The sequence below is a fragment of the Myxocyprinus asiaticus genome, chromosome 4 (assembly GCF_019703515.2).
Source record: "Myxocyprinus asiaticus isolate MX2 ecotype Aquarium Trade chromosome 4, UBuf_Myxa_2, whole genome shotgun sequence".
NCBI classification, from domain to species: domain Eukaryota; kingdom Metazoa; phylum Chordata; class Actinopteri; order Cypriniformes; family Catostomidae; genus Myxocyprinus; species Myxocyprinus asiaticus.
The window spans coordinates 9,033,420-9,057,591 of NC_059347.1; the positions used below are offsets into that span (position 1 = coordinate 9,033,420).

The 24,172-nt window shown below is 36.5% G+C and overlaps 2 protein-coding genes across 3 annotated transcripts; one reads left to right on the top strand and one right to left on the bottom strand.

The window, feature by feature from the left end:
- Positions 1-885: 885 nt before the first annotated feature.
- On the top strand, positions 886-10,844 carry sftpbb (surfactant protein Bb). The gene is made up of 10 exons (XM_051692215.1): positions 886-1,108; positions 1,390-1,454; positions 2,549-2,623; positions 3,587-3,703; positions 3,947-4,078; positions 7,146-7,226; positions 7,388-7,571; positions 9,015-9,157; positions 9,891-9,968; positions 10,132-10,844. The coding sequence occupies exons 1-10, from the start codon at positions 1,048-1,050 to the stop codon at positions 10,159-10,161; spliced, it is 966 nt and encodes a 321-aa protein (XP_051548175.1). The 5' UTR covers positions 886-1,047; the 3' UTR covers positions 10,162-10,844.
- A 142-nt stretch (positions 10,845-10,986) lies between these two features.
- Positions 10,987-24,108, bottom strand: LOC127437243 (U4/U6.U5 tri-snRNP-associated protein 2). Of its 2 annotated transcripts, XM_051692070.1 has the most exons (13): positions 23,961-24,108; positions 21,841-21,922; positions 21,668-21,762; positions 21,110-21,246; positions 20,703-20,855; positions 16,136-16,361; positions 13,913-13,987; positions 13,675-13,742; positions 13,196-13,384; positions 12,420-12,562; positions 12,090-12,225; positions 11,908-11,994; positions 10,987-11,360 (listed from the first exon to the last, which is right to left on the bottom strand). In XM_051692070.1, exons 1-13 carry the CDS (start codon positions 24,013-24,015, stop codon positions 11,307-11,309), a joined length of 1,500 nt encoding a protein of 499 aa, XP_051548030.1. In that variant the 5' UTR covers positions 24,016-24,108; the 3' UTR covers positions 10,987-11,306. The 2 variants fall into 2 exon arrangements, with proteins under 2 accessions (XP_051548030.1, XP_051548025.1); XM_051692065.1 differs by having other exon boundaries at positions 10,987-11,994.
- Between the last annotated feature and the right edge of the window lie 64 nt (positions 24,109-24,172).

Here is a 24,172-nt window from a genome sequence, read left to right on the forward strand (position 1 = left end):
TTGCATTAAATAGGTGTTCAGAAGAGTTGTAATTTAAAATTGAGTGTTTGTTATGGATAATTTTTGAAGGATGCATATGGATTGCATGTGTGGAGTTTGACCACGCTTTTGCACACATGCAAGGACTGGGTATGTAAATATGGATTTGATCATATCTTATTTAATGATTTGTGGCCCAGAGTGTTTTCCAGTTTGGTGAATGGGTGTGGTACATGTTATATGTGAAAATATGAGTGGTATACATTTCCTTAAAGCCTGGTTAAAAAATAAGCAAAACGCTTTGAGGGATTCAAGCATGTGTTAAATGCATAAAATACTGTGTGAGTTTAAGCATGTGTTAAATGCATAAAATGCTTTGAGTGATTTAAGTAAGTACTTGAATAAAATACTGTGAATGATATAAGTTGAAGTATATTGTTAAGCTAATGCCCTGTTTGTATTTTCTTTTGACATTAGCCTCTACCGTATTTCATTTTACGTTTTTTCATTCTTTTATATATATATATATATATATATATATATATATACATCGACCACAGTTTTTTAATTTTTTTATAAACAGCTGTCAGAATAAAATCCCAAATTATATTTTTGTATCCCGTGTTGTTTCTTTACAACCCACCGGCTACAGTTTAATTTCATCACAAGTGTAAAATGCCTGGAATAAAGCTGTAAAATTGATTGGAATAAAATGTAAAATGGACTGGAATAAAATTAAAATGCTTTCTTTTTTCATGCTCATAATAAAAATTGGAAAACTAGTTTTCCAAGACTAGTACTATTTACCTATGACTATATATCTGTAGTTAATGATTAGCTAGAAAGGATGACTGTAGCTGGCTGGTGGTTAAAATAGTTAGTCTACTTCCTCAAAGTAAAATACAAATCAAAAACACAAGTGACTTTCACATGGGAATGATTCTTGAGTTGTTTACCATATATGAACAGAGACAACCCCCTGAACTGCATCAGTTTTAAGATATATTGACTGCAGTGGAAGAACACTCTTTACTCCAGATCAAAACCTTCTCCGAAAGCATTTCTACAATGCAGACAATGGAGTTTGCCATCTTATCTCTTTTTGTGTTCACTTCTACTCTGTCTTCAGGTAAGAAAATTAAAATGTTAACCGAGGCTGGCCTTATTTGTTCTATTTTGTTTGACCATATATAAAATAAAATTTGACTATTTAAATATTTAGCCTTCACTTATGAGGGGTTACACAAATTTCTCAGTAGCCTCCTCCAAAATGAGTAAAGAATTAAGACTATAGGCATTTACATTCAAATGAGCTCTTTTATTTTCCAAGGCATTTGGTTTTCTGAGACTTGTTTAGTGCAGAGAGCATTAATTATCTTTAAATTCCTGCCTATTCTGGTTGCTCTGTAGGATGGGCCAGACGTGTGGAAATCGATCTTCACCGCACCACACCACAAACATCTAGCCCTCCAATGGTGAGTGATGAACGGTTGACAAATAGCATGCTGCATTTACAATGTAAAACAAAAAGCTATACAGAAAAGAGTTATGTTAAAATGTTATGATTTATTTATTTCCATAAATGTCATATTTAGTGCAGGTTGTCATATCTGTGTTTACTGTATATGTTGTAATCTTAATTAATGAATGAATTACAATGTCTATTGGTCAAAACAAATACTATTTATTTATGTTAGGCCTATCTTTTGTATTTTGTATTTGCCTATCTTTATGAATTGTTTTGAGCTTCATTCTTGTTTTACTGTTTAAATGTAGCTCAAAACCTCCAACAGGCTATTTAATGGCCACTGTGACAACTTACCCCATAAATTGTAGCACATACAGCTATTGGGGTATGTTGTTTAAAAAGCTTATTAATTGTTAAAAATGAACTGTTTATCTCTGAAAATTCCCAGTAGCAATAAATGACAGGTGTCATTCCTTAAAGAGTCATGCGAAGTCACACATTCTTTTCCATACATTTACATGCTTATCCAAATCAAAAAAGAATTTATTCAGAAATGAATACATCAATAACAACTCCTCAGAAGATTATAATGGTCAGAAATGGTTCTGATCCATTCTGAACACCATTAGTAGAACTGATGATTCAAAAGTCACATTTGTGTGTCTTATGCAATGTTTACAGTGGTGCAAGGATTTGCCACACAAATAATAAATGCGACCATATCACTATCTAACATCTGTGAACTTCAAAAGAAGATCTGAGAACCTGGCCATTTTTATACTTCCTTTTTTCTAATAAAGATTTGTTTGCCATGTATATTACAAACCCTAAAAAGAGGCAGTGAGAGTTTGTGGTTTTTTAAACTGGTACATACTAACATTCTTTTTATTGTGCATGTTACATGCAGACTATTACACAGAAGCATTATTACAGAATATACCTAATGAAATGACATTTTTGTTCATATGTCTAGTCACTTTTTACATATAAACATTTTAGTGCAAGAAATTAGTGCACAAAGAACCTGGATGGCCAAAAGATATCATGATCAAGCAAATTGCAACTTCAATGCAAACATTCGCTGTCATTGTCGTTATTTAGATGAATAACATGTGCAGTGATTGCAACAGGATTGTACTGTCATTAAGGGAAATGCTCTCCAATCAAGACTCACAGGTGAATTTGTGTGTGTGTGTGTGCATGCGTGTGTGTGTGTGTGTGTTGTATATTCTTGGAGGTAGATGTCACTACTTTGAAACTAATTGAACATATTGTGATTGTGTCTATAGTAGTTTAAAAAAAATTGGTATGTCTGACCTCTCGTACAGCAAAAATGAGCAAACAAATGGTATATACCATAGGATGCCATAGGTGGGTCTTTGTAATTGCTTTAGGGAAGTGAAATTTGCAGTTGGATTATTGACAAAGTACAGATCTAGTTTCACTTTCTTATAGCTCACGAGTATACACTTTTGTTTTCGCCTGGAGATTAGCGCAGTACTATGTGGTAAACTAAAAAATAAAATACATTACTGTACTTAGTAACATAAATGACTACAATTAATACTATGAATACATTTTCATAGACAATTACCTTTTTTAGTTACATAAAACTGCATTCATTTTCGGGATAACTTCGGAAATGTAAACTGTTTTCGATTTCAAATTACAGAACCAAATTTGTAATCAGTAATGTAATCTTTTAGACTACACTTTTTAAATCTTATTTGATCATTTTTTGATAACTTATTGCTTGTTTTGACAATCTAATTTTAAGTGTATCAAGTTTACACTCCTTTACACACTTTGATTAACAATTAAAGTATTCAGCGACTCGAAAATCGAAAATAACACTAATTGGTCATGTAATCCATATGTCATGTAATCCATGAAAAATTATTTTAATCTGATTACACAATACATTACAAGTACTTGGTTTTTGTAATCGGATTGTGTAATCCAGATTACATGTAACCAGTTACTACCCAGCACTGACTGCATTTATAATTTCCGAAAAATGCTAATGCACTTTTAAAAATGCTCATGTTAGGTTTTTGTTTTTGGTTTTTGCTCATGTCCTTTTGTTGTATTCATGATTGGGTGTCTATATTTTGGTCTTAAACTGTCCCCTCTTCACAGCACCTTAATGAAGAAGCTCTCAACAAGTTTTGTTATGAATTCCCCACTATGCTTTGGTGCACGGATGGAGCGAATAAATATCGACATCTGGTCATACAATATTTCGGTGAATTGGCAGTGAGTAACTCTCAATTTAAAATCTTACACTATACTGGCAATGGGGTGATTCTCAATGAACTGTACAGCCACAATGCCAGCATTTTTATTGATTCAATCTAAATACTTAAAACAAAAACTATAGAATTGTATTTTAGGGAAAAATATATATATACTTTATGTCCATTGACATTGGAACAGGTTTTTTTGTTTGAATAATATAATACACAGTCATTGAAATGCATGTTTGTATCTTCACCACAGAATCACAAAGAAGGTGACATATGTTCACTGTTGGGACTATGCAGCATCCGGTCAGAGAGAAAAGTGCTGACTGTTGGTCTGAATGAGTCTGGTTTCCTTTATGCAAAACCCTTCAGAGGAACTAGTGAAGAGGTAAGCATTAGACATACAGTAGATCCAAGAAGTCATCAAAGTACTCATTACTCAGACGTTGTCTGAATTATTGCTTTGCTAGGTGAGGAATTAAGTCGAGCTAGAGTCCAAATCACAGATTTTCATCTTTGTATGTATCTGCCTCTGCAAAGTCTATAATTATTGTTAGAACATTGAGAACAGGGTCCTAGCAGATTACCTACTTACACCTAACCAAACACACCCAAAATCAATAACTAAGCAAGATTAAACTGTGCTTACAAATAAGTCAATTTATTAAAAAGTATAGAGCATAAAAATGCAAAACAACCAACTGTAGTTTATTAGCACATGTATAACTGCTTAAGAAGTACAATAATGAAACTGACCAAACACACCAACACATGCACAAATTAATAATTAACTTTAATGAAGTTTCAAGACTGTGCAAACGAATAAGAAAGAATAAAAATGTTATGCTATTAAATGCTATTTGCACCCTAGTGTGAATTGTGGCAGGACGATTTGCACAGCAGTGTATTCTAAAACAGTATACTGTATATTATAAAAACATATTCAGTGTATGTATTATAAGTATAGTGGCAGCACTTAGATACATGATCGTTGGCAGCGGGACATAACGCACCTGATTTGTCATGTATAATGGTGTGTCGCCACTGCTGCCTTTAAATGCGGAGTGTGACTCTAGAGACACCGGTCTCTTCCACATGCACACATTTTGACCCCTGCTCTCCGCCATCCCGTGAGATGCTGATCCGCTGGAAAAAGCTGCCCCCATCCCAACTAAAACCAAACCTTTCTCTGTGCTGCCCAACTGTCAGTGAGCCTCCTGATCACGATGAGGACATTGTGTTTACTTTCAGTTATATCACACTTTTTGTGGTGATTTTTATTTAACCCTTAAATTGTTATCCAGTCATTGTGACCCAGAAAACCTTTATGCAAATCAGTTTTTTAACTTAATCCAGTTGGAATAAAATTAATTGACATTGTTCACTTATACTTAACCAACCAACACTAATTGCACTTACTACTGCACTTAACCTGCACTTAATGTACAGAGGAAAAAAAAGAAAAGAAAAAAAAAGAAATTCCTTGTCTGACTCTTTCTTCTGTGCTAGCATCTTTACTACTCCAGTCACTGTGAGAATTTGGCAGTCCTATACCGCAGATGTTCTTAAACTTTGTATGACAAATTGCTTGCTATGTGTCTCATTTGTAAGTTGCTTTGGATAAAAGCATCTGCTAAATGACTAAATGCAAAATGTAAATATGGTATCTGAAAACACACACAAAAAAAAACCAATGTCGATTTTCTTTACATTTTTTTTTTTTACTTTGTTACACTTGTTGTGTTCCCGGTCAAAAATGACCGGCCATTGGAAATGAATGGATTTGAGTACAAAATACAGAAATATTAAGTGTTCAGGAGCATCCCAATCCTTTAGATGAGCACATATGTGGATGAGTGTTTGCACACACAAAGTCCTCGGACATGTCCACACACACAACACACACACACACACACACACACACACACAAACACAATGCGCTCTCAATGGGGCACATGGTAATTAATTTGCTTATTGCATTGTACTAATTGAGACCTTTCCAACGATATATAACACATGGCTATTTCATCTTTTGTATGGTTTTACCATCTCTGAATATAATTGTTGTGATAACACATTTTCAAATGATGAGAACGAAACAGTTCTTATTTGTCAGTGAATTAAACATTATCACAGTCAGCGCATTCCATTCCATAAACATTATTTAATAATTGGTAGGATCCACTATATGCACTGTAAAGTCCAGATTCTAAGCTTTAAAATGACACCTATTTTGTTCAGATCAAGCAAGTGTTTAATTTATTGTGTAATTAAATTAGTAATGCCCTCCAGTGGCCCAGTATAAGCTCAGTTCAATTAATCCTTCTATCAGTAATATATATATATATATATATATATATATATATATATATATATATATATATATATATATATATATAAAGTACAAAACCATAATTAGGCTACTAAAAAATAGTTGAGATCTAATGCAACATCATGTGATAATATATGCAATATGAAAGATTTATAAACAATCTTAGTGGGACGGTCATTTTTGACCGGGATCACAAAATGTGTTAGCACAAAACCAACACAACACAAGAGATAAAATATGGCGTACAGCCACTGTCTGTCTTCGATTCTAGGGGATGGAAATGGGGAGAAGAATGAAATTGGCATAAAGCGGACTTAACCCAGGTTGCCCACACTGAGAGTCAACAGTCTTACTAATTTCGCCACCCCAGTCCTTAAAAATTCAAATGTCAAATTTACGTACCTTTGACTTTTTGCTATTCTTTAACGATTATATAATACGTTCGTAGTTTTGACAGGTTTCATCGAAATATTGTGTTTATAACCAGGCTGTGTGGCCATTGCCATTTACTCTTAGTGCAAATAATTATTTGTCTACACTCAACATTTGTTAGGGGGTCGCAGGGCCTTATGCAGCCACTTATTAGGTAGGGCCAACAATGACTGGGAACACATATTGCTTGAATTGGTGCATCAAGAATTTCATCTAGCTAGATTTCTTTCTTTTTTTAACGTTATTCTACTGATTTTGGCTCTGTGGTTTAGGATGATGTGTTCCTTGATGGTCCTGGAACAACATTTTATCAACCAATCACATTCTAAGGTTTGCCTTAAGGCTGGATTGGTGTTTGAACATCATTTTTCTCTGCATTTGGGGCTAGTTAGATTACAGGATTGGGGTTATGGCCAGGTTAGGACTACGTGTTTGATAGTAGTGGTGTTTCAGGAGGACCAACAAAAGATGTCGATCCAGTCAAATGTCCTGTAACTTGGCAAAATCAGTCACCTTGAGACCATGCTTCTAATTTGATGGTTCTAGTCATTAAATAAAGCAAAATGATTGGCCTTCTGCTGGGAAAATGGAACGTTTGACAACTATTAGCAATGTTATTATGAAGTCCACTTTTTTAAATCAATATTTAATATGACAATTATCAAAAGTTCCACTGTTTCCTGTTTCCTAGGTTCATGTAAATCCAATCTGCACCTTCTGCCTGTTCTTAATAAAGACACTGGAGAACATGTTGCCAAAAGAAAGAACTGAAGTAAGGCATACATATTTGTTGGTTATTAATTTAATTATTAATAAAGTGTAAATTATTTAAAAATGAATAGCAAATAGAATCAATGCTTCACCATTTAATTGACTTGCAGGACCTTTAAAATTAAAATGCTGCCAATTTAATTTTTTTCGGACCTGTTTTAGGAGGCTATAGTGAAGCTTCTGGAGAAAATATGCGACTATTTGCCTGCACAATATAAGGACACGTGTGACCGCTTTATAGAAACATATGGAAAGAAGATTATTGATCTTCTAATTTCCTCCGCTCCTCCACATACCATCTGCACTTTGCTGGGGCTGTGCCTGTTCCCAGAGACACCGATACTGCGTAAGTAGTCTGAATGGCAGAGTTGAGCACACGTTTGTCATAATAAACAGAGGTTCTCAAAATGTGGTATGCACCTCTATGAAATGTATATACAGTGAGTCCTATTTGTACTATTTAGGATTTTTCTCAAATATAATTTTTTCATAAAAATAATATTATCAGCATAGTAATTTGAGTGAAAAGTTGAAAAAATTAACATGAATTTGTGAATTTCTTGATATTTGGTGTGTGCCCCTGACAACATGCACTCGAGCTTGCATGGACTCCACAAGTTTGTGCAAAACCGGTCGATGTTATGCCAGCATGATTTGATCATTTTAAACCACCTTTATTAAGCATGAAAATGCCATTATAACACTAGACAGCCCAGAGAAACTAGACGTTAAACATATTTAAATGTTATTAGTTGACACATCCGGTTTGGCGGCCCTAAAATACCAAAACTAAAATAAAAACTAAACTAAAACTATTAAACACTGGGGGAAAAAAGCTCTTGAAGGAATAGTTCACCCAAAAATGAAAATTCTCTCATCATTTACTCACCCTCATGCCATCCCAGATGTGTATGACTTTCTTTGTTCTGAAGAACACAAACGAAGATTTTTAGCAGAATATTTCAGCTCTGCTGGTCCTCACAATGCAAGTGAATGGTGACCAGAAATTTGATGGTCCAAAAAGCACATAAAGGCAGCGTTAAAGTAATCCATAAGACTCCAGTGGTTAAATCCATGTCTTCTGAAGTGATATGATAGGTATGGGTGAGAAACAGATCAGTATTTATGTCCTTTTTACCATATATCTCCACTTTCAAACAGCCCTCCTAAGCGATTTTTTCTCCTAAGAGTCCTATTTCTTTTGTTTTTGGTGATTCACATTATTAATGCATATCACCACCTCCTGGGCGGGGATAATTTGTTCTCTCGTGCTGCGCGGTTTAATCGGATAGCAGCGTTTCATTATACTTTTGAGTATTTGGTATTTTACATGCTCAGCAGTAAATGGCAGTGCTTATTAAGAGTGGGGCGATTGACTGGCCCAATGCTAGACCACATGGCCAGTCCATCACTGTCTGTTTCTCAGCCACACATATCATATCGCTTCAGAAGACATGGATTTAAGCACTGGAGTCGTATGGATTACTCTTATGCTGCCTTTATGTGCTTTTTGAGCTTCAAAGTTTTGGTCACCATTCACTTGCATTGAATGGACCTTCAGAGCTGAAATATTCTTCTAAAAATCTTAATTTCAGAATCTGTGTTCTGTGTCCTGAATCTGTGTTGTAAGTGTTCATCAGAAGAAAGAAATTCATACACATCTATGGCATGAGGGTGAGTAACTGATGAGATAATTTATATATTTGGGTGAACTATTCCTTTAAGTGCCAGTGGGGTGTGTAAATTACACTATAATAATGCTAAATATGAATTATTGTGTCCTCTACAGTACCCACTGTGCAAACAGACTGTGATTCCTGTAAGATACTAGCAGTTTTGTCCCAGTTGCATTTGGGCCACAACATCACTGAGATCCAGACCTCTGCCCTTCTGCAGAAGATATGCCACCTTCACCCAAATGCTATTCCTCAAGTAATTAGCACAAGCACATGACATTAAATAATGATATTTGTATACTGTATATCTGTCACTATTTTGTTTTATTTTTTGTCTACAATGTACAACCGTGTATGTACAAGCACCGCTAAATATTTCCGCCATGAAAATTCCCCAACACATTTCAAGCACATCTCAAATTCTGTCTTGTTTAATAGAATGCTGTTGTGGAAATGACGGTAATGGAAATGACATTTTTAACGTTTTGAAATATAATGGCCAACTCTTTTCATTGATAGGGCTAAATTCATAGCTAACATTTCATGTGTCCTAAAAACACATTTATAATACATACAGATAATATTTTCACACTTTTTGCATAATTTGGCAAAATTACAGCTTGATTGGGAATTTTAGCATATAAAAATATTCTGTCTGCAAGTGACATTTAACTTGATCTTTCTTTGTTTTTTCAAACAGTTTGTCTCATATTTCACAAACTGTGTGGAATGAGTTATGTGCTCAAGTTATATACTTGCACATAAAAATACTGCAGATATTTGGACACGTTATGTTAGTCATACTTGGTATTGCCTTAACATTAGCAAATACCACTTATAATCAATTTAATTTAATTACTAAGATTCAAAAAATCAGTGCTGCATCAGATTCCTACTGAAGAACATACTCAGAAAGACTTCTATGAAGCACTTCCATGTGCATTTTTACAATAATGGCATATTACATTTGTCTTCCCCATCTATCCTAGTGTGACGGATTCGTGAAGATTCATGGCCTAAGGGTGCTGAAGAATCAGGCAAAACAACCAGCCATTACTGCATGCCAGGTAAAATGACTTTCCCAAAATTAGCACTGAACTGAATTACAGCCCGTTTTACAATCTACATCAAAGACTTGACTATGAACAGCTTGTGCCATCTTATCTGGGAGGATTGGAGACATTCCCGACAAGTTTCTGACACAAGTAACTTTTTGTGTTTTGTTAACAGGAGGATTACCTTTGCAAGGGACGCAACTGATTCCAGTTCATAAAGTACAACAACTATTCTTCAGTTTACCTGATCAAACATCGTCCTTCCACTTGAGTAGTATAAAAGCAAGGGACATTATGAGACGTTCTACTACACTTAAGCGCACAAACAGGACTTTTAAATAGCCTTCAAATGATCTTTACACACCTATCAGTTTTTAATGTGAGCATATAAATGTTCTTTCATGTCAAAGGTCATTTCCCAACTCTGAACAATACTGAGATGTTCTATCTTTACAAAAGCGTGTTTACATGCATGTTTTAAATTGATTATGCTTAACAAGCCGACAACGTGAGGTCGTGTAAACGGCTTTCCTTTAATCAGAGTAAGGCCTTGAAGGTGCGATTTTAACAGTTCTAGAACTTCACATAGCAAAAAGCAACATTAACAAAATAGCGTTCTCAAACTTAGCATGTACTGACATTTGTCAAACTGACCTCAGCCAATTCAACAATTGCATACAGCGCCGATCGGCACAGCCTATTTTTTACCCATTACTCGATAAGGATATAGCTGCTGCAGGCAAAGCTCCGAAAGGGGGCTGCAGCTCAAACCACCAGCAAAAATATAGAGAGCCCCTAACCTATAAGTGTGGTGTCGCAGCCTTTTGGATTTGACCCCGCCCCCTTCTGGAGTAACCCCGTCCGCTTTTGGAGATTCTAAATAAATTTCAACAACCCCAATTCTCATTTCTTTGAAATGCAGGGCAACTCTCAGACACAACACAACAACAAATGCTATTTGTAATTTTCGAGACTAGCATTTTCATCTCAATCCTTGTTTTTTGGAGAGCTGAATTATTGACACACTGTATGTAGTCTTGAAAGTTTAATAAAAATTTCATATTACAACCACAGCCAAACTAAAGCAATTTTCCGGAATTTAAATTGTGACTTTCCTGAAGAATACAGACATTACGATGAACTGCAGATACATCAGCACAGAATAACATGAAATAGACGCATCTGGAAGCAGATTTCAGTCCAAGTCTTTTCTCATTGCATCTTTTTCACTTCATTACTGTGTTCTTGAAGCTGAGATGGGTTCTAGTGCAGAGTACTCAAGAGTTCAGGACTGAATCCAATACAGGAGTGATACATCCTACATTTTGCGATGCTGAAGTCTTGAGTGTCTTATGCCCCTGTATGGCTTTTCGCACCATCTTCTTTATCTTGTCTCTTCCAAATCTGCAAAAAGAAATATTTCGATGAAATAAGGCTGGATACTGATACTGACACGATTCTATTGTAATACTACTCCACATACTTTCAAAACTATGTAGCCATCATTTTTAAAGCCACGTTGATCCACAAGATTTTTCACTGGCCAATCTAACATACAGACAGTGAACTGGCCAATGGCTGATGTAATGCGCATAAACATAATTTAATAATAGCAATCATAAACAATTTTTACTATATAAGATAAATGTGCATTATCCATGGACAAAGCTGTTTTGGAACATTTTCTAGCTAAATTCTGTGAGGCAGTTGAAATAGGGGTGTTATTGCTATTGTTTCTGCATGACCAACATTTTAAAATGCTAAACTAAGAGGAAAACTACAACAACAACAGCTGATCAAAGTTGAGTCAAGGTTCTACCAACAAAGGCCAAAAATTGTATTTTTGTTCTCAACCCATTGTACAATTTCATGTGCATTTCTGTTTTAACACCAACTTCATCATGCGTTGAATGACAAGGTTAAATGATAATGAAAGTAACAAGATGCAAACCTGTATGTATGCTTCTGAAAGTGTGATCATCTGCGGAAGGATATCAATCACCTGCAGGTCCTGAAGTTCATACCACTTCCCTGTACCCTGTCAAACACCACCACATTTTTAACTTATAATATTATGCCAACCATTCCAATAATGATGCTGCCGTCTACAACAGAATAAATGTTGGTACTTACATGATGCAGAACATGAATTCTATATGAACCTTCGGATGGTTTGCCATCGTGAACAACATTTGCCACCAGGTCATAAGTTGTGATCTTCTCAGTAGCTTGTGCCTCTTCTGTGAGGTACTCGCGCAAATCAACATTCCTTTTGTGGATCAAATGTTTTTACATTAAGAATTTCCATTGCAATACAGAGAATGTCAATATTGCGAAATCGCTTTATACAAAGACTTGGTAAGCATGCCTGAAATAATTTCATGTTGATTTAACCTGTGCATATTGTTCTTGAGAACAAAATACAGAAACATCAAATAGGAAAGGAAACAGGGAAGAACGTACGTGATGGGAAAGTTGACAATGGTTGGGTTCTTTTCGACAAAGAAGTTGTTCTTCGTGAATCGTTTGATGCAGAAGATAAGATACGGGGGAAGCTTGGTGAGCTGGAACCTTTTTAGAAAGTTCTCTTTGTATGTCTTGTATTCCTGTGGCAAAAAGAGAGTTATTTTCATTTAATTAGACAGTACAAACTATTACAAATAGGTATGATGGAGAAAGTCCTCAACATTTTTGAATCCTCTTCCTAGAAGATGAGCTAATGCTGAAAAAACATCTTTACTCAATTGCTTTCAGCTTTGGTGACCAATCATTTTCAGTGAATGGTGACCAAAACTTTGAGGCAGCATAAAAGTAATCCATATGACTCCAGTGGTTTAATCTGTCTTTTAAAGTGATTTAATCCATTCTGGGGGAGAACAGACCAATATGTAACTCCTTTTGTGCTATAAATCTTGACATCAGCAGTCACCTTAGCGATCATGATTTTAAGTTTGATTACACTTTATGCGCAGAGCGCTAGATTGCACTAGGAAGTGTAATCGAGCTTGAAATCATGATCGCCAAGGAGACTGCTGATGTCAAGATTTATAGCACAAAAGGAGTTACATATTGGTCTGTTCTCCCCCAAAACAAGGGATGGGATGTGACGATATATCGAATTTAGACATATCAAATTTAAAAAAAAAAAAAAAAAAACACGCTGTTCTCATCAAAACCCAATAAAACTGTACTATTCAAACCAATTTGCAAAGAACAGTAAGCAGGATGTTAGTGCACACCTTCTCAGTGTTTCCGTTGAATTTGGCCAGGATGTTGAAGAGAGGAACCTGAGGAATGATCAGCTGCTCTTTTTCATCTTTATAAAGAGGAGCGGTGGGCAGGTCCAGGGTCAGGTACAGGAAGGTGGACTCGGACATCTCTTCCTGGTACTCCTCCTTCAAGAGAAGGGCTTCTTTCTCTTCTGCAGGCTGTGGGAAACAAGGATGTACTTGATTTACTAGGGCTGCCAAAGCTAACATTAACTTCTGAGATTAAATTGAATATGTTTAACATTTAAATGTATGTAAAACAATAAACATTTGCCTAATTGAACTTGAAATTCTTTTGTCCTCTTTTTAAAAACTGATACACAACAATCTCATAGCTGGATTCATGTTTATCAGTAAATTATATTTTGATGTATAAAAGCTTTTTTTATTGTATACTGTACATTCTTTATTTAAAAATACCAGTACAACTTAACGGTCCAGTCACTTACCAAATCTGGATGTGGAAGTTTCTTCGAGAAAATTCGCATAGACCCCTGAAACACCTTTGAGACAATAGCTGCAGAGGGGGAAAATATCAACTCAGATTACTTTTCACCTCTGTTGAAAAATATCAAAAGCTGATTTCCCTCTGCAATCTTGTCAAATACAAAGCTGACCTAGCAGGTTTCAAAAATCACAAACACACATGCCTACTCCACAAAGGACAATAAACACAAGGAAACTCACATGATTTCTTCTTAGTACCACCAAGGGCACCATGCAATGCATTCAGGAACCAGGAGAGAAAGTCTACAGCATCCCCTAGAGGAAAAAGAGCACATAGTATCTGGTTAAAAAGTGCAAACTCCCCAACCCTCCTGCTTTCAGAAAATAACAAAAAGAGCATGTGACAAAAAGGCATACTACTCATACTACTACTTTAACATGCAGTATGTACAGTATACTGCACAGTAGGGCTGGGGGAAAAATCGAATCTGTTACAAATCGCGATTCTTGATCCACACGATTTAAAATCTTCTCCCTGATGAAAAATAGATTTTCGATGCTACAATCATTAATACTAGATAATAGGAAGCTATATTTGTGCAGAGTTCCATGTAAAAGGTTTTCTCTCTGAGAAGTTTTGTCTCTTTAATTCTTTACGTTTAGTCCTTTAATGCACCTCTGCTACAGCCATCAAAGAACCGTTTGTTTACTGTAGGACGTCAAAATCCTCTGCTGTGATCAACGTTTCTGTTATTATGCTTAATCCAAGTTTATTTGAGAGGTGTTGTGGAGAGTATTTGTCAGGAGTCATTCCGCAGATTCTGTCTGACACTGCTTTAATAAACAGTTTAGCTGTAAAAAGGCTTATCAAACTGTTAAATGCTGTAAACTAGGGGGGCCTGGGTAGCTCAGTGGTACAAGACGCTGGCTACCACCCCTGAAGTTCGCTAGCATCCCAGGGCGTGTTGAGTGACTCCAGCCAGGTCTCCTAAGCAACCAAATTGGCCCAGTTGTTAGGGAGGGTAGAGTCACATAGGGTAACCTCCTCGTGGTCGCTATAATGTGGTTCGTTCTCGGTGGGGCGCGTGGTGAGTTGAGCGTGGATGCCGCGGAGGATGGTGTGAAGCCTCCACACATGCTATGTCTCCGTGGCAACGCGCTCAACAAGCCACGCGATAAGATGCACGGGTTGGCGGTCTCAGACGCGGAGGCTGCTGGGATTCATCCTCAGCCATCCGGACTGAGGCGAATCACTACACGACCACGAGGACTTAAAAGTGCATAGGGAATTGTCTGATTTGCTTTTTTGTTCAGAAGTTCATTTGCGCTTTGGTGCCAACACACGCAGCGCGACCGCGTCTCGCAGAATGCGCAAATTGTGAGTTCTCACTTTTTTTCCCTCTGTCAAGTCATCTGGGAGCAGTTTGTAAAAATAGTGTTGTCTATGAGAATGCTGCATAGGATCTCAGACTATCTCAGGATAGCATATGCAAATAAAATGCAATGACATTGGGACTACAGGTGGTGTGTGTCATAATTCAGTACAGCCCCAGAAATGGTTCTTGAACAAGTTTACTCTTTAGCCTCCATTTGTATGTTAATAGCCTATGGTAATATACATTATATTTTATATTCTAAAATAACTAAATTAGTTTAATAAGTTAAAATGATATATTGTATACCTATATTTGTTGAATACAAATGGACATAATGCAGCCTTATACAAGGGTTCCTTTGCACTAACTAGTCGCCTAGCTCAGAGAATGCACTGACTGGTTGACAGGTAGTTTTAAAATTTGCACATCCCTACCTTTTACCTGCAAATTATATTTTACATATTGAAAACAATTGTCATTTCAGACACAACTGTTCTTCAATAGACATTTCTTTCTGAGAAAAAGGAGTTAAGTTTTTATATCAAAACATCAAATCGCAGTACATATCGAATCGGCTAGGAAATATCATTGTAATATCTAATCAGGAGGTCTCTGGCAATTCCCAGCCCTACTGCACAGATTTTCTGTATACTTACAAAATTCTCAGATTTGTCAAAAATTCACAGTTTGCCAAAGCACACTGCTTGGGACACTGAATTCCACAATATAAATTAAATTTCAAAAAGATTCCATTTTAAGAATGATGATTGAACCAGAAGCGATATTGGATCGAACATTGATTAAAAATGAAAAATAGCTGTACTTGCTTCCGAGATGAGAAACTGGACACCACTTGCTAAATGAAACATCCAATGTTTTCACTTGATCTCATTACAAAGTAGCATATGTTTATTGTTGCATACTGTTTCACATACTACAAAAAAATAGTAGGAATTATTCAGTATATACTGCACAGTACTCTGTAAGCAGTCAGCTAGTATTCCATTCTGAACAAAAAAGTCAAACTTGTTTACAAAAATCTCATTAAAAACCCTGCTTTGGTAAGGACGGGCCTGAAGTGTTATACCTTGCTTGGTGATCTGAAAGTTCTTCTTACTGCACAACACAACAGCCTGCAACATTTCGTGCGGCGAAACATGAGCTTTGAAGTTGCGCGGGTTCCAAAGCTTGCGCATGAGCTCGCCAAAGCGTTGCACCAGCAGGAACATGATGTCACCTGGAGGCCGACGAATTCCTCGGTAGTTCTCCTCCTCAAGGAAGTAGTTTCTTAGAGGCGGCACATTTGACAGCGCCTTCGGAAAAGAAGAGAACACACGGTATGAGACTGACCAAAGCTGGATGTGAAATGAGTGCTATTAGTTCTAGATTTAAAGCTAACGTGTGTAACTTTTTAAATGTTAAAATTAGGGCTACTCAGCCAGACTCTGGTTAGGGCATCTGCTGCCTGCCAGGAACACTTTTGCAAAATGGGCGAACTGCCACCAATGTTTTTCCCCATTTTCTGTGGCTAAAATTGGCATATATATATATACACACACACACACACACACATTTTCAGGAGGTACTCGCTCTCGACTCGACTCCACATCTTCGCACAGAAACTGATTGTGTGGAGCAGCACATGCTTATTCATTACGTGCAATGCATGTCCAGAGCACAATAAACACGGGAGCGGATTTACTGTACAGAGAATGAAGACTTCAACTGCAAGCGGTGAACCAGGCTTCCGAGTAGGGCTGCCCCCGACCAAATATTTTCCAAGTCGACTAGTAGTGGTTAATTTAAGCCATTAGTCGACTAGTCACACGTTTATGATATTAATTTAATTACTTAATATATTTTTTGGGGGGGCATCAGAAAATGGTTTGAGTTCCAGGGTTGAGAATGTTATAAGTAACATTGCTAACACTGTTCTGCATTTCAGAGAAATAGTAAACTGTAATAATGAGCCTTTAAAACAAACATTTTACAAGCGCACGCACGAAGCGAGCCACAGCGACACCGGCAAAAGCGGTAATGATTCTAAATGTGTTTGCAAAACCAGCAAGGAGACTGTCTGAACATTTAGTTAATTTATAGAGAAATGCACATTAGTGTTGTGCCAACAGCTGATGGTCTCGGGAATCGATGATGGTCAGAGTAATCGCCAATAGCTGATGCCTTTGATGATGTCAAGACAATATTTGGCTAGTTTTCCCATTAATCTATTAAATTACTATTACATTTTATTCACACACATGATGTACTTTCCCGGACAACGAAATACCCGACCGGTAGAGAATGCACAGATGAAGCAGGTTCTTTGCCAGAGAAATGTTGTCCTTCAGAACTGTTGTAAAGCCATCTTTCAAAAACACACATTTTAAATGCACTTCTTTTTTTTTCCAGTTTCATTTGAACTTTTAGTTACAATAAATAAAAAAGTTCAAAGTTTTAAATCAAGGTGTCTTGCTTTGTGTTGGCTTAACCCTAACCCTGCTTAATGAAAATTACTAAATAGTACCACCTAGTGTCCAACCAGCGGTAAGTTCGTCGGTTTCCTGTAGAGTTTTTTTTCCTGTGACCAACCGACCAATCAAAACTTGGTCGACCAAGACTCTTCTCATTGACTAACATTTGGTCGACTACCAGGGGGCAGCCCTACTTCCGAGATATACGGGCAAGCTGCTGAATCTCTTCGCGTCACCTGTAAATGCACAACTACTGCCGTATGAACCAGTATCAAAAGCGAAACTGCCCGAGAGAGATCCTGTGCATATGTGATAGAGACTGAATTACCTGGCCATTCAGCAAGCTGCCGCAGGTATACTTGTAAAGACTGAATAGCAACCAGAGAAAATGATAGTTTTGTGATTTCAAATTTCAGCAAATTAAACTTCAGCATTCATTGTTTTATATCTGTATGTATAGTGTCTAATAATGCATTGGCTATGTACACTTTAGTTTCTCTTACCAATAAAGTTTTATATTAATTAAATCTGCCCAAATTGATCCTATTTAAAAAAAAAAGAAGAAGAAAAATGCTCACTGGAAAACGCCAGAGGATTTTGCCCAACTTTTAATTACAGCATGTCCACTGATTTTATGGCATGTATACATATACTTGTATCAAAGATTAATACCTGTAAAAATGTGTCTAATTAACTATCAGCCGCCGCCACCCCCCTCCCAAAAAAATAGAAGCGAACATTTTAACATTAAATAAATAAAATAAATTAAAGCTGCAAGCAGCGATGAACGGGCCCTCGCACCCTGGTGCACGTTGGGGCTGCTGTGCCAGGGGAATGTCACTCCAATGTTAACATTTTTTAGCACTTAAATGTTGTTAAGAGTGTATCACAGTGTAAAACAAGAGTGTATCACAGTGTAAAACATGTCATTTCCTGTTGCCAGTAGGTGGCGCTACGACTATAACTGACTATTGGCATACAGAAGTGTTCAGGCCGGGACTCTTATAAAACATGTAAAGTTTGGAGCAGATTGGACATTTTATGTTTGAGTTATAACAACTTCCTGTTTCATGGCGAAACATCGAACTTTGTCAGGCCGGACACACCGTTCAAAGAAAACTCAAAAGCTTCGCAATTTCGCATCGCTATGGTCTTTAGATTGGACTGACCGAATATGATGTTGATCTGATTTAATCTCTAGGAGGAGTTCGTTAAAGTACGAGGCCTGGAAATGGCAAAAACTGAGCAAAAATTTAAGAGAAAAATCACAATGGCTGACTTCCTGTTGGGGTTAGGATATGGTTCTAAGAAACTTTTTTGTACGTGTTGACATGTTACATATGCCTACCTATTTTCTTACGTGTAGGTGAAACGTGGCATGTGGGCTGCTTCGTTGAAATTTTGTAGGTGGCGCTATCGAGCCGTTTTGCCACAATTAATTCTAAAACCAGTATCAGATGTAAATTTTCCCCACTTTTGAGCTGTGTGAAAAGTTTCATGAGTTTTCGAGCATGTTTAGGCCTCAAAAATGTGACTTGTTTCATATCAAAATTTGTCAGGCCACCACGGACACGCCCTTCAACGAAAACTCAAAAGCTTCACAATTTAACATCACCAAGGCCTTTAGATTAAGACTGACTAAATATAATGTTGATCTGATTAAATCTCTGGGAGGAGTTTGTTAAAGTACAAGACCTGGAATTGGCTGTTGCCAGTAGGTGGCGCTATGACTATAACTGAATATTGGCACGTAGATATATTCAGGCTGGGACTATTATCAAACATGTGAAGTTTGGGGCAGATTGGACATTGTATGTATGAGTCATAACAACTTCCTGTTTCATGGCGAAACATTGAATTTGTCAGACCGTCATGGCCACGCCGTGCAGTAAAATCTCAAAATCTTCGCAATTTAGCTTCACCAAGGCCTTTAGATTAGAATAACCAAATATGAAGTAGATCTGATGAAATCTCTAGGAGGAGTTCGTTAATGTACGAGGCCTGGAAATGGCAAAAACAGAGCAAAAATTGAAGAGGAAAAATCTAAATGGCTGACTTCCTTTTGAGTTTAGGGCATGGGTCCTAGAGACTTTTTTGTAGGTATTGGCATGTTATACAAGTGTACCGATTTTCATACGTGTAGGTGAAACGTAGCGTAAAGCGCACATCGTTGAATGTTTGTAGGTGGCGCTATCGATCCATTTTGCCACACCTAATTCTGAAACCCATATCAGATGTAAATTTTCGTCACTTCTGATGCGTGTGCAAAGTTTCATGAGTTTTCGAGTACGTTTAGGCCCTCAAAAATGCGATTCATTTGGGAAAAAAAATAATAAACGCCTAGAAGAACAATAGGGTTGTCATACCTTAGGTGCTAGGGCCCTAATGATGACTAACCAATTTTTTGCAAGTTCTCTGAGACAAAGTGTATAGTAAATATATTTATGATGATTTTAAATGTTTGTTGTAATGTATCATGTCCCATAATTTAATAGTGATTAATCACGATTAATCACAGAAAAATGTTAGCCCTAGTTAAAGTAATTTCTCTTATCCTAGATTTTTATGCAGAGGCAACTATAATTAAAACAGTTAACGGTTGATTTTCTTGAAAACTGAAGCTTTGAAAAAGCTGTTTGAAAACAATGTTTAATTTTCTGTTGGTGACGCTAATGAGCGCAGAAATTACACAATTTTGCTTTCAAAGACAAGGTTACCTTTAAGGTAAAAATATTGCAGATTTGTATATTCACAGCATCTGCTTACATTTTTAAAGGTCTAAACAGGGTTTTTATTTTTATTTTTTTATTTTAAATTCTGCCAATTGTTTTCAATCTTTAAAGTTAGACTTTTTTTCTAGCAATAAACCTTAAACTAAAATCAAATAAATATTAATAAATATTTTAAATATAAATAATAATGTAAAAAATAACTAGTAATTAAAAAATGAATAATCTTGTAAAAAAAGTAATATTTAAAAATACACTAGAATGGATAAAATAGTTTGTGGTTTTTAAGTGCTTTTTGAAATGGCTTAAGATGCGTTGAATGTATAATTTAATTATTTTAGCCAAAGCAAGAAGATAATTTGATCCATTTTGCCTTTCTATTTAGTTCAGATAATTGGCACAGCTAGTTGCACATTTTAAAGAAATTCCAATTATAACTGTCTGCACATCTTACCTGCAGTACTACATTAGCATAATCATTGGCCTTGATATTATTGAGCCCCACAATTCCAGGCAGATATGTTGTGCCATCGTAGGCTCTGTACAGTTTTCCCTGCTTATCCAATCCAGAGATGTGCTGTTTGGTGAATGTGGGTTTCAGCACATACTAAAACAAAAAAATGCATAAGAAAAAGTGAATCAGAAATGCACAAACCAGAAAAAGACTAACTGGACATATAACATCCTTTGCCCGGGCAGATTAATCGGCCTGGCTGATATACTGTATATCGGTCTATCACTACAAAATTCTCTGGGTGAGAAGTTGCACTAAAAGAACACTGACAATGACAGTTTATTGATTACTGACATTATTGACCAAGTGATTAAAGACTCCTCATATCAGAGGATCTCTGCGCTCACCGTAATATCCTCTAATGAGGAGTCAATGATCTCATAATTGTCCGGCAAGCAGTAGAACTTGAGTGTGTGAAGATTCAGGAAAACATGGTGTGTAAACTGAACACTGTGGATGTACGCGTGAGACTTCTGACCTCGACCTGAAAAGCAGACGAAAACAAACAAAGCAAAACATTAGCAGAAGTAGCATGCTTGAATTGACATGTCACAACTTTTACACACCCGATTTAAACCATATCTGTATTTGTTTATTCATATCCAATATATTTATTTTCCATGCTGACAGCGGTGTTGTTGTAGAAATACTCTTGGCGATCTGCTGACACGTTACCATGGCAGTCAATGTAGAGATATTTACTACGCTGTCTGGATTGCACCACTTGCAGTTTGACAGTGTGAATAAATAGTCCTACAGATCGGAACTGAAAAACAAACTGCTTTGGTATAATCTGAAATGGACATGGGCCATTCGTTTAAACTGCTTTCTTGTGAAAATAATTTGTCTTCTCTTAAATCTTGCATCCTAAACAAGGTTAAACTGACTGGTTCTGCCAAACTTACCTTGGAAATATTTCCCACAGATGAGACAGGCGTAGACGTTAATGTGGGAGAGAGAGATTGAACACAGCTTCTCAAAGTCGAAATCCAAAACACTCCTAAAGAAATGAGAAGAGCAGTTGTTACAGCAGAAGTAGTTACAATAAGAAAGACATTCTCAGTAATATTTATTTAACCTGTTGATTGTGTCCAGGTATGGACAATGCCGGCTTCTTCGGTCTTCACAACCCTGAGAACGGCCAATTTTTACCTGCACCTCTGAAATGAAGCAAATACAAGAGGACATTATCAAAACTGTTATCCTGCACAAATCATGACAAGAAGAAAATGCACTTGAAAATAATTAATAAAACATAATATATTATTTCAGTTCTACAATAATAAACAGACCTCTGATACATTTCATTAAATGTCTTTGGATTTTGCAACTTCAAACAATACATAATATTCACAGCATACAGTATTAATAATCATATGCATCTCTGCATTACACCTTTCTGTCATTTTCTGCATTAACTTCATATAGTGAGACTAATATATGCTACACAGGACTTTATAACACACTGTTGTAGTGCACTTCAGCTTGTTCTGTGTATTGATTTGTTCTACTGTACTTCTCTAGAGTCAAATTGACCACAAACAGTAACAATGTTGCTACATTGGATAACAATCACCTTTCTTAAAAAGTTAAAGCTTAAATAACATCTACCTACAGGGTTTTTATGTGGTCAGATGGGCATATTACAAGAACGTTAATGGGAAATAAGAGTTTAGTTCAACAATTGCTATTATTGTTTTTAAATGTGCACAAGTACAGCCAATCTAACAGATCTACACTTTGTTAATTGCCAATTTAGGAACTCTGAAATGCAGCACTTCCGATGTTACTGACTCTTTATGATGAGTAGTTTTGTGTTTGGTTAAAAACAAAGCATAAGCTAAATATGCTTTAAAGGTGCATTCAGAAGTGTTGTTGTAAATTGAACATCGTCTTGGACATATAATAACACCTAGGGGTGTGGATGCAGCATCATTCAATGCAATAGTAACAGAGCACAACAGTATGGTTCTGGAAGTAAAAATTCCATTCATTTATTCCCATAGACGAATTGATTTTCAACAATAACTTATAAACCTTTAGAGGCAGACCTACTGAGGTTATTCATCAATGGTATATGCTTCGGTTGAAGCCATCCGTCTGCATTATTTCAACATCATGGTTTAAAAATCGTGTTCGATAGTGGAATTCATGACAAACAACTACATTACCCATAGTCCAACAGAGAAAGCTTCACGAATCAGAGACCACAGCTAACGAAGCACGCGACCGCCCTCTCCCATGATGCACTGTGAATGACGTAATCAAGTCTGTCTCCCTTCACTCTTAAACTACTTATCTATTTGTACATATTACAACATTTTGCAATAAACTTAAAATATATTGTTTTTTATATATTCCCATCGCTTTTTATTCAATGACATCATTCGCAATGCTTCATGGGATTGTAGTCCGTGCCCTCGTGAAAGACGGTAAGTGCACAGCCTTGTACCTTTGTCTTTTTGTCTGATTTTCAAATACTTTTTTTGCCTCAAAACAAAGTTTGTGATGATGTGATTTACCTCAGAGCTGGCTGGTTTGATTAATGACTTACAACTCTTTTATGAAGTATTTTATGAAAAGTCTATGAAAAAAAATGAATGGGGAAAATACTTCTGGAACCCAGATGGCTGAATAAGTGGGTGGGCACTGCTGCGCTCTACTGAAACTTTGTACTGGAGCACTTTTCGTGTTATTGTCTCCTTAAGATGAACTGCTTATGTTGTATCCTTCCTCATTTTATAAGTCGCTTTGGATAAAAGCATCTGCTAAATGAATAAATGTAATCGTTTTCAGTTGCAGATGCCATTGCAGAAATTCACAATTTACAGTCAGTCATATTTAATTTAATTAATTAATTAATGAAAGTGTTCAATAACAAGGCTTACTGAGATTAAGAGAGTAATATCTGGCTGGTCATGTGATCATAACATGGCAGCCCGCATGTGGAGACCCTCTCCATGCAGAATAATCAGCTTTTATAAGGTTACTGATATCTGACTGGATTCTTTATCTCATGAGAGTGGTCATGATTTTATACATGTATTTCAAAATTACAATTAATTTCTTAAAGAGAAAAATTACTGAAAGCACCTTTAAATGTACTTAAGCACAGTAAACACAAAACAGAGGCCTGCAGCTTTGCATCGTGTTTCTCGAGACCACTGCTAAGCAACTCATTTACACCCCCAAACATACCTTCTTCTTCGTCGTCTTCGTCAATATCCCTTTCTCGTTTCACTCCTGCGATCATTTCAGCTGCTTTGTGTTTTGAACAAAGTTCACTTGAATTGAATTCAGCGCATTGAATGAACGCAGCACTTCTCTCACGCCTTCAGTGCGTTACAAAACTCCCGCCTTCACTTCCGGTACAAAACATGGTGGCCAAGAGTACAGAGCTGAATGCGCAA